The sequence below is a fragment of the Chiloscyllium plagiosum genome, chromosome 21 (genome assembly GCF_004010195.1).
Source record: "Chiloscyllium plagiosum isolate BGI_BamShark_2017 chromosome 21, ASM401019v2, whole genome shotgun sequence".
Classification (NCBI taxonomy): Eukaryota; Metazoa; Chordata; class Chondrichthyes; order Orectolobiformes; family Hemiscylliidae; genus Chiloscyllium; species Chiloscyllium plagiosum.
Genome location: NC_057730.1, coordinates 23574065 through 23588575, shown reverse-complemented (window position 1 = coordinate 23588575; position 14511 = coordinate 23574065). Strand labels below are relative to the sequence as shown.

The 14511-nt window shown below is 39.3% G+C and overlaps 2 protein-coding genes across 4 annotated transcripts in view; both read left to right on the top strand.

Moving 5' to 3' along the window:
• Positions 1-4475, top strand: part of ccnf (cyclin F) — a 60065-nt gene extending 55590 nt beyond the window's left edge. Inside the window, exon 17 of the mRNA XM_043711551.1 lies at positions 1434-4475. Coding sequence (XP_043567486.1) covers positions 1434-1906 — 473 coding nt within the window. The 3' untranslated portion in view covers positions 1907-4475. The remainder of the gene's footprint in view (positions 1-1433) is intronic.
• Positions 4476-6482: 2007 nt separating this feature from the next.
• The window catches only part of abca3b (ATP-binding cassette, sub-family A (ABC1), member 3b), a 110891-nt gene continuing 102862 nt past the window's right edge, over positions 6483-14511 (top strand). For 2 of the 3 annotated variants that reach the window (XM_043711548.1, XM_043711550.1), the window contains exon 1: positions 6483-6540. The gene's annotated coding sequence lies outside the window, so the exon portion shown is untranslated. Of the gene's footprint in view, positions 6541-11827; positions 12226-14511 lie in introns of those variants that run through there. The other variant, XM_043711549.1, reaches the window with a different exon arrangement.

Sequence of the window (14511 nt, the reverse complement as noted above, 5' to 3'; positions counted from 1 at the left end):
TATGCTTCATGCAAACATTTAGAGCTCGGAATGTATTCCATATTCTCAAATAGTTATTTAATGTTTGTAGAGGGTAAATTGGCCTTAACAACAGAAATTTTCAGCAAATTAATTACCTAGTGCTTTTACCTCAATAAGATACTGGAGAATTACCTCCCCATAAATCACACTATTTAAAAATAAGTAGTTGCTAGAGAAGAGTTAGAACGCTATTGAGAAAACAAATAGTTGGTGGGGAAGAGAAAGACCTTACCACTGGACCACAGCTATTCTTGTGCCATTTAATTGAGTTTCTATTTTTCCAAGGCAACACAGTAATTTGTATTCAACTTTAGATTAATAATCTAGTAAAATGTCCCAAGATGTTTAAAGGTGTTACATAAATGCTTGTCTTTTTTTTCCATTCTGATCTATTCATTTCAGTTAATCCGAAGGAAGTAATTGAGTTGGATTCTGTAAAATGTTCCTTTTTCCTTTTTGCTTTCTTATCCTCCCCGCACCCCATTGTCTCTTTTATCCATTATCACCTTCAATAATGTCCATCTTTGAATGAATAGTTCACAATTGAATAATTGTGAAAATTACAGCATACAATTTTGGTCCATCATCTCTGTGCCAGATGAGAAACTGCTATCTATTCAACCTAATTTTGCATTTGGGTCTTGGCCTGTAATCCTTTTAGTTTTACAATGTTTAATACTCATTCAAATATTTTATAAAATGGTTTCCACAACCCCTGTCAATTTGCAGGAAGTGTGTTCCAAACTTCCCGCCAGAAGTGGGAAAGATTTCTCTAGTTCTCTTCTAATAATTTTGCCAGTTACTTTTTAACTCTTGATGTTCACCACCCAATGTGTTTTGTGTGACAATACTTGGAAAATTACATCCATAGTTTCAAATGTAAAATGTTGAGGGTGGTACATAATTCTGTGAGACATTATCAATCCAGAATGCTTTGGCCTGCTGTTCAGAACCTAGATGTTGATCTAGACCAGCAGTAGGTCAATGGAACTATGGATACTAATATTCTACTCAAGCGTTTAATGGAAAAAACTAGATGCTGTATTGTGCCTGAGTTTTATTTAATGGTGTCATATAGAACTGTCCTGGAACTTTTGAACGTAGTTTTAAATTCAGCATTGTCTTATCTGTATACATTCAAGCATAATTAAATTTGGAGGAATCCAGAGGAAGTTTTCTTCTGAATTCTGTGTAGAAAATTCACAGACCTCTGCAATGAAGTCTACCCCTCCACAAATTTTCTTCCTTGTGGGGGAGAAGCAAGAGAAACAGGTTAAAGTAACATAATTGGTAAATAAACCTACCTGTGTTCAGGTAGAGATGAGGACTACCAGTTGAGCATTTTGTTTAAAGTAAGTAATTTAGGCTAATTTCAAGAAGCTTAACAAAACCATTTTTTGTGTGTGTTGCAGTCAGTGGTATCAATGAAGTTGAGAATGTAGCTGCTGTCATTGGGAGGTATGAACACTGTTGTGAAGCTACAAGTGAAGACAGTGAAGATGACCAATTAATGAATGGTCAGTTCTTGCCAGCGTCATGGAGACCTACAGCAAAAAATGAAGCTTATTTTAACACCAGTGAATCTGCAGAATTTTGTGTCTTAAGAATGCCTCAGGGGGAGCTCAGCTCAGGATACTCATCTGTTAACAGTGATAGCCCCACACTAACAAATACTAGACAATCATTACCTTCTACCTCAAGACTATCTCCCACAATAGAGTTCATAAAGCCAGTGCCTTCATCTTGTAGTACAGAAAACTTACTTCTGACTCATAAAGTTGAGCCTTTTGGGTCGGAGCATAGGCCTCATAGGAGACCTGTCAAACGCAAGAATAGAGCCGAACATGACAAAGATGACTGGAATTCAGGTTTTGTGAGTGTTTGAAAGAAAAATATCTTCAAGTTTGTGAACAAGTGCTGTTAAATTAGAATGCATTTGATTTGGTTAATAAAGCAATATCTAATCTGTACCACATTGTAGGACAAAATAGTTTGGACAGTGATCTGGTTTCCAGATGTCTGTGCTTTAATTTTCAGTGGACATATAAATTAGCTGCTTTCCTTGACACCTTGAAAACAGCTAAAATCTGCACTGACCAAAGCCCAGTGTTGATATCTGCCTGCTAATACTGCCTTTTTTTCCTCAAGGCACTGAAATTCTATCATAGCACTTTTGGTTTAAAAACCACTGCCTTTTACAGAAATTGATGAGGCTTTTTGTTACCACTTGGAGTTTCAACACTAAGGTAAAAAATCATTGTCTTGAATATTAGACCGTGTTTACAGATTGACAAAGCCACTTGACCTTTTATGATTACACTTCTAACTGGAATGAATTAAATACTCCACAATATTGTATCCAGCGATAGATGGAGAGGAAACAGATCTCTATTCATTGTGTCCAATTTCATTTTGAAATGCTTAGTTTTTTTTGTTAGTATGATTTTTTATTTGGACTGGGAGAATCTGAAGACCTGGTTAACAAACTGCTCAGTTACAGACTGGAAATTTTACTTCACTAAATGATTCCTGCATGATTAAATGGAAACCTCCTGTGCATTTTTATATGCTGAAGCTATTGATTTGGCAGTTAAGTAACAAAAGAATTAATCACTGCTAAAATTAATATATAGGCAAGCTATGAAAATGAACTATGGTGAAACCAGGTAATTTGCAGGAAAATCTTTCAGGGAATATTTGGAAAAAATAGGGATCTTGTAATTTTCAACTTAAAATTAAGTCTTGATGGGCTTTAGGCCCTGAAAACTAGCAGGTACATAAACTAAAAGTATTTTAAAACTTGTGATTATGTTGACTTGAGTGCATTTTTATTGAAATGAATTTCATTTTGGTTTACATTTTAATTGTAAATGGAATTCAGTTATATTTTTTTGTAAAAAGAAATGACTGCTTTGTGATCCAAATATTTTAAAATGACTGGATGTGAAAAATATGTATGGGTGCTCAGAGTTTCAAGTTATCAAATCTACAATCTTGAGATTTTGTTCAGTAAAACTGATTGCAGTGTCGTGAATGTTAAATGTATTCTGTTTCCTACCATCCAGACAACTATGCATCACTTCAGATTTAATGTTTCCTACTTGTCTCAACTCTTGAGACTATTGCATCTTAAGAATATCGGCATGCATGCCAGTTATGAACTCTGTTCTCAGACCCAAAAAAAGTCTGCTTTGATCCTTTAAGAGCTATACATTTGGAAGTGTTCTGATGTTCAGGAAACTAATTGAAAATGACAAGTATTACTTACATTCTATGAACATTTGTACAATCATAATTGCCTTACTCTGTTTCTTTGAGTATCTCTGTGAATATTTAAATGTTTGCAGCATGTAACTTTGGAAAACGTACATCTGTATTTAACTGTCAATTAAATGTACAGTTTTTACCTATATGCAGTTCATTGTAATCAAGGTAAATTGGTTAAAGTAGTTAATTGATGTTTTGGTGCACATATTTTACATTGTATAGTTTGATTTAAATGTCATCTTTCATAAAGCGGTTTCCCTACAGGTTCTGGAATTAAGCCTGACATGTTGGGATGGAATCTTTTAGTGTTGAACATTTTAGTTTAAAATTACAGCTATTAATGTGTTGTCAGTTTGGATATTTGTGAACTGGGGATATCACTGGATAACAAACATATTTTGCATCATTCCTGTGCAAAACAGCCTTCAAAGCCACATGTATTTTGTGACCTAATCTAAAAATATCAGAGGTATTGGTTACAAATGTATTGAAGTCTAACTGATAGTTAAAATAAAAGTGGAGTTTCTTGATACTCACTGACCTACTATATGTAGTCAGTGAGTTGAGCAATGTACTTTTCTTTCCAGTTTCACTCCAGTGCTTAATCTTTCATTTCCAGGTGTTCTTCAAACTTTTGCTTGAATGTGTTTGATAGAATTTCAGGAGTGCAATTTTAAAAAAGACAAAATCAGGCAAAATAAAATTGAGAGAAAACTGAACAATCATGACAGAAGGTTTGAGTTGGCAATATTTTGAGTATTCCTACTGCCCCTCAAGTCACCTTTCTAATATGGGAAAAAGATATTTATATCTGTGTAAATCATCAACATTTTAGACATTCAGTGTGAACTGGGTTGTGTACTTATGGAATTGATGGCAGACCAGGATCTAATGATTTTACTTTGCCCTAAAACATTCTCTTTACCCTCCCTTTGTGTGTCTGTAACTCTGGATTTTAGTAGAATGAAGTATGATCTCATTGCAACGAAAATGATTGAGGTGATTGAAGAAGTCAATGTTGTGAAGCAGTTTCCCATGGCTGCAGTGACTGGAACTAGGAAACATTTTTGAAATTCTCTACTCCAAAGTATGTTCAAGATGAGAGCAAAGCTTTTGGACTCATTGAATACAAAAATGTAATTTTAAATTTGTCTGTCTGATTTTAGCACATGCAGAATCTACAGCTGCATTCTTTTGATGTGACTGGAGCAGGTGCAATTGTATAAGTTTTATCTAAATTAAACTGAATTGCTCAACTGCCCACAAAGTTCACAGTATAGCTTCAACTATACAAGTTAAAAGCTGCCCATATTGGAAGGCTGTGCCTACAATTGTATTTGTGCCAATGAGGAATAACTTAATAACACTACTGCAGGGTTCAGAAGTCCATCTAAAGTTGAGAATGTTTTATTTCTTCAAATGGTGACACTCTTTTTCAGGACAAAATGGTGATTATGGAGTCACAGAGCTTTAGCATGAAACCATACTGACCAGATATCCTAAATTAATCTAGTTCCTCCTGCTAGCATTTGCCCTGTATCCATCTCAACCCTTCCAATTCATGTACCCATCCACATGCATTTTAAATATTCATAATTATATCAGTAATCATTCCAATCTCACTGTAAACAGGAGATCCTGCGTTCAAATCCTAGTGGTGTCAGCTTTCTGTATCAAAAATAAGTTTGCTGTTTCATCTTCATGGGTGGTACAGTGGCTCAGTGGTTAGCATTGCTGCCTCACAGTGCCAGGGACCTGGGTTCAATTCGTATCTCGGGCAACCATCTGTGTGGAGTTTGCACATTCTCCCCATGTCTGCGTGGGTTTCCTCCCAGGTGCTCCCGTTTCCTCCTACAGTCCAAAGATGCACAGGTTAGGTGAATTAGCTATGCTAAATTGCCCGTAGTGTTAGTTGCAGGGCTAAATGTGGGGGAAAGGGTCTGGACGGGTTGCTCTTCAGAGGGTCGGTGCGGACTTGTTGGCCCGAAGGGCCTGTTTGCACACTGTCTGGCATCTAATGCAATCTTAAACCTATGCCCTCTAGTTTTGAATTTCCCTACCTTGGGGAAAAAGACCTTAGCTATTCACCTTATCCATGTGCCTCATGCTTTTATAAACCTCTATAAGGTCACCCAACAGTCTTTGGTGCTCCAGGGAAAATAGCCCCAGCCTAATTTAGCTTACCCCTCTGGGTCAAATGCTCCAACCCTGCTAATCTTTTTTTGCCCTCTTTCAAGTTTAACATTTTTCCTATAGCAGTGAGACCAGAGTTGAATTCAGTAATCCAAAAGTGGCCTAACCAATGTACTATACAGCTGCAACATGACATCGCAACTCTCATACTCACCCCCACTGACCAATAAAGGCAAGTGTACTAATGCTGCCTTCACTAAACTGTCTACCTGTGACTCCACCTTCAATTAATCTCGAACCTACGATGTTTCTGTTTCGCAATACTCCACCCTGGAGGCTCCATGTCTCAATTCCCGATGAAGGGCTTTTGCCCGTAACGTCGATTTTCCTGCTCCTCGGATGCTGCCTGACCTGCAGGGCTTTTGCAGCACCATTCTAATCTAAACTCTGGTTTCCAGCATCTCCAATCCTCACTTTTGCCTAATCTAATACTCCCCATTAAGTGTATCCTGCCCTGATTTGCCTTACCAAATTTCAAAACCTAACATTTATCTAAATTAAGCTCCTTCTGCCACTCATCAGTCTGTTTGATCGATTTCCTGTTGTACTCTGAGATAACCTTCGCAGTTTTGTTAAATTACTGAGTTCTAACAGAGGAAGGTTAGCCATCACAAAATGCATTTTACTGGCTATATTTCCTCATAAGAATGTGAGAAGACGGGAAAGGACGCAGTTTAGTTTAGCATAGGTCCTAGCTACTCAAAAGTCTGCATGTTAACTGCGGCCAGGGGAGCGGCGGTGATATACAAACACCAGAGGCACAGAGTGAGGTTTGTTTTTAGGAATGAAGAGACGAACTCTGATTTGGCGGGGGGACGGGTGATTTATGGGGACGGACACCGAGCCAGGCAGTAATTGGGTGTCACTGTGACTGATGGTAGAGATCATTCCGATTTCACTTTGTGGCGTCATGGCCATTTGAGTGACTGTTGGGATTGACCAATAGCAGGTGAAAGGTGGGGGGGTCAGTGGGTGACTGAAGCGCTGATTGGTGCGTGTGGGCGGGGCAGGTTCTCCATGGTTAGGCTGGCGTTAGGCGTTGCGGCGGCTGAAAATGAGGTGAGTGAGGGGATAGGATAATAGACTTAGGAAGATCCGGAGACGGGGCTGGAAGGGGTTGCTGGAGGGATCTGCGTATGAGTTATTCGTAGAAGCTGTTAGCAGGCATGGAATAGTGGGGACTTCAACTGGAGGAATCGAATGCATTCACATCCAGCGGGGGGCGAAGCTGGGTTGTAGTATTTGTGGGCATCATTCTTGGTGGGGGAATGAATTGGGCACCAATTACTGTATGAGTGTATTGGCCAATATGGGGATTGATTTTTTTTAATGCCTCGTGTTGTTCCGTGTTTTGTACCTCTCCGTGATCACCTACAACGAATGGAACAGTATATTTCAATTTTCTTTCTCAACTCGCTTTTTCAATGAGACAGATTTTACGAGATCACAGTCTCTCTGTAGGTGTACAGCACGGAAACAAACCCATTGGTCCAACTTGCATTAATCTAGTTCTATTTAGCAGCATTTGGTCCATATCCCCTTAAACCCTTCCTATTCGTATACCCACCCAGATGCCTTTTAAATGTTGTAATCCACCAATAACTCTGGCAATTCATTCCATATATGCACTACCCTCTGCATGAAAATGCTGTCCCTTTGGCTGCTTTTAAATCTTACTCCTTTCACCTTAAACCTATGCCCTCTAGTTTTGGACACTCCTGACCTTGAATATTCACCCTATCTATGTTCCTCATGATTTTATAAGCCTTTATAGGGTCACCCCTCAGCCTGTGACAGTCCAGGGGTAAAAAAGAGCACCAGCCTATTCAGCCTTTCCCTCGAGCTCAAACCCTCCAACCCTGGCAACATCCTTGTAAGTATTTTCTGAACCATCTCCAGTTTCACAACATCTTTCCTGTAACAGCGAGTCTAGAATTGAATGCGGTATTGCAAAAGTGGCCTAACCAATGTCCTGTACAGGTGCAACATGACCTCCTAACTCCTCTAGTCAATGCACTCTCCAATAAATGCAAGTGTACCAAGTACCACCTTCACTACCCTGTCCAGCTGCGACTCCATTTTCAAAGAACAATGAATCTGTGTCCCAAGGTCTGTTTGGCAACACTCTCCAGGACCTTACCATTAAGTGTATAAGTCCTGCCCTGATTTGCCCTACCAAAATGCAGTACCTCACCTTTATCTAAATTAAACTCCATCTGCCACTCCTTGGCTCACTTGCCCATCTGTTGTACTCCAAAGTAGTCTTCTTTGCTGTCCACCACACCACCAATTTTGGTGTCATCTGCAAACTTACTCACCATATCTCCTATATTCACATCAAAATCATTTAGATTAATGACCAAAAACAATGGACCCAGCACTCATCTGTGCAGCACACTGCTGATCACAGGATTTGCATTCCGTCAGCTATCTTTTTTGATAGTTAATTGTCACATAACAACAAGGGTTTTGAAAGATTTCGTATTATTGTCCCAGCTGATTCAGACAAGATTGATGTCGGCTCTATAGCTTTGACATGTTTGATTTAGTTTAAATTCTTCTGTTTGAATACATGTGAAGGGATTGACTTAGCAATTTAATATATTATTAAACTGTAAACCTAAAAGCTTTATGATGCACTATCATCAAATCCCAAATTTGTTCATGATGTAGCTGATATAAAGGTGCATTTATTGCAGGGAACTGATGTGATCTTATCATAACCAAGCAATTATGGTTAGCGGGAAATAAATAGAGAAGTTCGCTGCTGTAGAACTATTGCAGATTAAATTTATTCAAGTGACAATTTTGCTCTTAATTGGCCTTTAATCCAGTTTCTTAGAACAAGGGAAATGAATACAGATACATTTTTGTTTAATGTCTGGGTTGATTGGGTGTCTGCAAGTCAAGATAAATGTTGACAAGTGATTCTACCATTAAAAAACTATCAGAACTTCAATCCTAAAATAAGGATGGGCACAGAATTGAGGGAATGAGCAGCCCAAAAGAACGTCATTGAAGTTGCCAGTTACATGTGAATTATTTCCCTGGATTATGAATCAGGGAATCCCAACATTCCCACTGAAGGTGGCTCCTTACTGTCCTTTTGGGGTCCACAGCTTGAGTTGCAACTTCTGGCCATTTGTCCATTTGCCGTCCCCCGTCTTGAACAGCCCTTGTGCAGATGGCCTGCTTCCCTAAGCAGGTTGCAGCTCTTGGATTCTTTGCAGTTCTTGGTCAGGTGCCCTCCTGTTGGCAGTTCCTGCAGAGGGCCGTTTTGCAGTCTGTTGCTGTGTGCCCTCACCTCCCATAGGTTCAGCACACTCAAGGCTGCCACACAAATGTCAAATAGCCTCAGCTCCCTTCAATCACAAAGCTGAAATGCAGATGGAGGATGTTCCCACTGGCATCCATCTTTAGGATCATCTTGACCTGTTGCTTGCTGATCTAGATTCCAAAGGGGTCAACTACATCAGTGTTGCCTGCTTCAAGCTAAATGTACTTCCCAGGAAGGTGAGGGCATCTGCTGGCATGTAGGGGTTGTATGTATGGATTGTAACAACCCAGCTCCCCTGCACAGAGAGGTCAAACAATGGTTCCATAGATAGGTCAGAGAGGAGACCCCCTCACCTAATTTTTCTGATTGATCATTTTTTAATGCAAAGATGAAAAATCTTTAAGAACATGCAGTTACTGAAGCATTTCTGAACAGTCTTTGCACATGAATAGCAAGCGAACATTGGTATTTGTCATTCCCTGCAGTTGCAGAAAAATCCAAGGCATTTCTTACATATACCAGACTATATTTACATACATTTGAGGCATCAAAAGGATCTGACAACTGAACGGACCCCCATTGTACTTGGAGCATGACGTGAAACTGGAGCTTTCTGGCTTGGAATCCAGCCCTATGGCCCTGATTGAGACAATGTTCTCAGAGAGGAACAGGACAGCTGCCTCAACCTTGTGAAGATGCAATAGTTTGCCCATACCACAAGGAGCTTGACCAGCAACAGGACCTGTTTTACATTTTTATTGGACAGTACAGTGATCTAAAAACATCCAATGTTTGTTTTGTTTGATATGTAAAGACTGTACAGAACTGCTTTAGTACCTGAATGTACATAAAGATAATTTTTATGAATATATTTTTGAAATAAAATGTAAGTACAGGACTGACTTTCTCCAATTAATTTTTACTTGTCCAAATGACTTCTAATTTTGTTACAGATTATTGTATCTAAAAGCTTTCCAATCACCGACCTATAATTGTAGGCTGATCCTTATCCATTTTTGTTTAAACTAGACTGTAACATTTACAATTCTGTAAAACTCTGGCACTACCCCAATACAGAATGTATATTGAAAGATCACAGTCAGTACCTCCCTTTAATTTCTACCTTTGCTTCTTACACCATCCCCAGATGCATCCCATCTGCTCCTGGTGAGTTCTCAATTTTCAGTAGAGCCTCATTATTGATTTTTAACCCAATCATCTCATAACTACTTCTTTCATTTTGACTATGGCAGCATCTTATGCAGTCATTGACTCATACAGCATGGAAACAGACTGTTCGGCCAACCATAATCCCAAAATCTACTCCTACCTGCCTGCACTTGGCTTATATCGCTCCAAATATTTCTTATTCATGTACTTATCTAAATGTCTTTTAAACATTGTAACTACCTATATCCACTACTTTCTCTGGAAGTTCATTCCACACAAAAACCACTGTCTGTGTAAAACACAAAATGCCCCTCATGTCTTTTTTAAATATTTCTCCTCTCATCTGAAAAATATGTCCCTGGTCTTGAAATCTCGCACCCTAGCGGAAAGGCACCTGTCATTCATCTTAGCTATACCCCTCATTATTACATAAATCTGTACAAGGTCACCTCTCAACAGTCTATGCTCCAATGAGAAAAAGTCCTAGCTTATCCAGCCTTTCCCTATAACTCGAACTCTTCATTCCCAGCAAAATCCTGGTAAATTTCTTCTAAACCCTCTCCAGCTTAATAATATCTTTCCTGCAACAGGGAGACCAGCAGTGGACACTCACCAAAATCCTGTGCAATCTCAACAAAATGCCCCCAACTCTTATATACAAAGATCTGAGCAATGAAGGCAAGCATGCTAAATGTCATCTTAACCACTCTATCTGTATATGATGCAAACTTCAAAGAATTATGTAATTGAACCCCTAGATCTCTCTGTTCTACAACACTACCCAAGGCCCGACTTGTAAGTAAGTCCTGCCTTAGTTTATTTTATCGAAATGCATTTATCCAAATTAAACCCCATCTGCCACTCTTCAGCCCATTGATTCAATTGATCAAGATCTCTTTGTAATCTTTGATAACCTTCTTTATTGTCCAATATGCTACCCATCTTGGTGTCATCTGCAAACCTACTAACAATGTTTTCTGTATTCTCATCTAATTCATTTATATAAGTGACAAACAAAAGTGGACCCAGCAACGATTATGGAACACTGCTGGTCACAGGCCACTGTGAGAGGAATATTAGACGAAGCATTGATTGGGCTAGATGGTCTATCTTCTGAAATGTATATTGTGTATGTTTGTGTGTAAGGGAAGCAATGACTACTAGGAGACCATTCAGCTGTTCTAGCATTCACAGGTGGAGAAATGCCTGCCTGGAAGGACCGTTTGGATGATTAATTTATCCTGTGTCTAAGGTGGGGGTTAATGGTTTGAACCTGGTAATTGAAAGATGGTAGATGATTTCTGAACACTGAAGTGGCACATAAATTTTCTATTATTGAAAAAAAAATCTATTTTTAGAACTGAACTTCACAAGTTATGCAAATTGCAGCTTAAAAACACACATTTTTAATCAACGTGTTCAGCAATATCAATGTACATCTCTGGAGCAAGTGGGATTTGAACCCAGACTTCCTGGTTCAGAGGTGGGGACAGTACCACAGCACCACAGGATTCCCCTTAGAGCATGTATGTATTTTTTAATCAACCTATTCAGACATATTATTGCACACCTCTGGAGCAGGTGGGACTTTAACCCAGGCCTCCTGGCCCACAGATAGAGATACAACCACTACACCACTAGAAACATATGTAAGCTAGAAGCTACAATGATCAACACCTGCTTCGTGTTGCATTTGTTGTTAAACCAGAATCTCCAGCTTGTGCTACACAATTGGGTGTTGCTAGGGAAATGCCATTTGAATCAACATCGTTGTTTCCTTTCCAAGGGGAATATTCTCCCTGTAGGAAAGTGAAAACTGCTCTTAATTGCTCCCGTGGCTGTTAAGGGACAGATGGGAGCCAATCTTTAAAATATTTTTCAAGTTTTGTATATGCAGGTCATACAATAGTTTGCTGTAATGAGCATTATTGAAGGGTTCCCTGCAGTCAAATGACTTAAAGGATCTCGTGATTAAAGGGTCCTCTGGAGTCAGACTGAGTAAAAGACGTCTTGTAAATGCAATTTGTTGATTTTAAACAAAGCAGCCTATCCCAAATTTAAATTCTAACGAGAATGATATAACCCGCCCCAAGGGAAACACAAGCATCTTCTAGAACATTCGTTCACATAATACATTTCACAAACAAGAGCACCTCGGCTCAGATGTCACAGTGCTGTCATTGTGTTGATTAACAAGTAAAGTGAGAGCGAAGGAAGTTGAAAATTTGAAGACTTCAGGAAATAATGCAGCAAATAATCCTCCATTATGCAGTAAATAGTGCACACTGTACCTCTTGGTGAGTATGGCTAATTTTAATGATACTTTAGAATCTCTGGCGTGGAACATGATGTTGTCAGATTGATGAAATAGAGAAACAGAAGGAAATGGAGTTATTATCGAAACTGGGATTAGGAGAAATATGATCCACATAGTGTGTGCATTGATAGAAGTCTGAACACGAGAGGGAGAAGCGGAGATAATGGCACAGAAGGGGTGGGAAATGAAAAACGTTGTTATAGAGTCATACAGCATGGAAACAGATCTTTCGGTTCAACTAGTCCACTCTAACCATAGTCCCAAACAAAACTAGTCCCACCTGCCTGCATTTGGCCCATATCCCCTCAAACTGTTCCTATTCATGTGCTTATCTAAATGTCTTTTAAATGTTATGACTGTACCTGCATCCGCCACTTCCTCTGGAAGTTCATTCCACACACATGTAAAAAATATTGCCCCCATGAATTTTTAAAATCTTTCTCCTCTCACTTGAAAAATATGCCCCCAAGTCTTGAAATCCCCCCATCTTAGGAAAAAGGCACTTGCCATTCACCTTATCTGTACCCTTAATGATTCTAAAAACCTCTACAAGGTCGCCCCTCAACCTCCTACACTCCCATGAAGAAAAGTCCCAGCCTATTCTGCCTCTCCTTATAAGCCCTCCATTCCCAGATGTTCATGAAATTGTCTAGGTAAAGGTGAGAACAGGAATGAAAATCAGGTCATGCAATAGTATTGATGATTATTAAACTCACTATCATTTGGAATTGTTCACATTTTAAACCAAAAGGAAAATACTCCAGATGCTAGAAATTAGGCACAAATGAAAATGCTGGAAACACTGAACAAGTCAGGTCCCACCTTGGAGAGAGGATGTCAGTTAATGTTTCACCGTGATGATCATTTATTAAACTCTACAATCTTACTCATATCCTAACACAATTCATGGAAAATACAGATGAGATCCTTCAAATAATCGAATCAAGAACAAAAACAAAAATTGCTGGAAAAGCTCAGCAGGTCTGGCAGAATCTGTTGAGAGAAATCAGACTTAACATTTCAGGTCCAGTCACCCTTCTTCAGAACAGAGAGACTTTTACATACTGGTGGATTGTTCACTCATTGCTTAATATATTTCAATTCGTAAGATACTGTTTTAAAAAGTGGACTCTGAACTTTAATTACTTCTACAAATATTTCTGTATTTACGTATAAAGAAAATTCTAACAAAAACTTTCAATTTTGTGGAAAGATGAGATTACGAGGCATTCTTGGTTCTGCTGAAGTTTGAATTGATCCATTGGTTGTTTTTCTCTCTGTCTCTTTTTATCTCTGTCTGTTTCTCTTTTCCACTTTCTCCTTATCTGTCTCTTCCTCATTCATTCTTTTAGCTCTCTCTATCATGCTGTCTGCCTTTCTCTTGCTGGCTGTTTTCAGTCCTTTTCTCTCTCAACTGGCCTGTCTATTGCTTTCTGCCACCCTGTTCTTGCTGTCTGTGTCTCTCCCCCTCTCTCTCTTCACTGTCTATGTTTCTTGCTTTGTCTCCTTCTCTTGCTTTCTATCTTGCTTTATCTTGCTGTATGTTTGCTTCTCTCGTTGCCCATCTCACCTCATCACTGTTTGCCTTTCTGTCTTGTTTAGTCTCCCTCTCTTGTTTTCTGTCTCTCTTTCATTTGCTCCATCTTTCTCTCTCTCTCTTTACTCTCTTGCTGTTTGTCTTTCTCCCTTGATATATATTTCTCTGCCTCTCTTCGTTATTTGCCCCTCACTGTCTTTGTCTCCCTCTCATCTCTGCTTTCCTCACACTCTTTCTGTCTGATTCAGTATCTCTTCACTTGCCTCTGTCTCTCACTATTTGCTTCTCACTCTGCTCCACTGTATCACTCTTTGGTTGTCTCGCGAATCTTATCAGATCGAATGGATTGGTTGGAGAGACAGTTAGAAGCAATGAGGAATTTGCAACAGCAGCAGTATGTGATGGATGGCAGTTATAGGAATGGGAGAAAGTCTCAGATACAGTCACATAGATGGGTTAACTCCAGGAAAGGTAAGAGAGGTAGGCACCGAGGGCAGGAGTCTTTTGTGGATATACCCATTTCAAACAGGTATGCTGTTTTGGAAAATGTAGGGGGTGATAGATTCTCAGGGGAACGTAGCACGAACAGCTAAGTTTCTGGTATTGAGACTGGCTCTAATGCAACGAGTGGTACGTCGGCTTCCAAGAGATCAATTGTGTTAGGGGATTCTGTAGTCCGAGGAGCAGACAGACGTTTCTGTGGCCAGCAGAGAAAAAGCAGAATGGTGT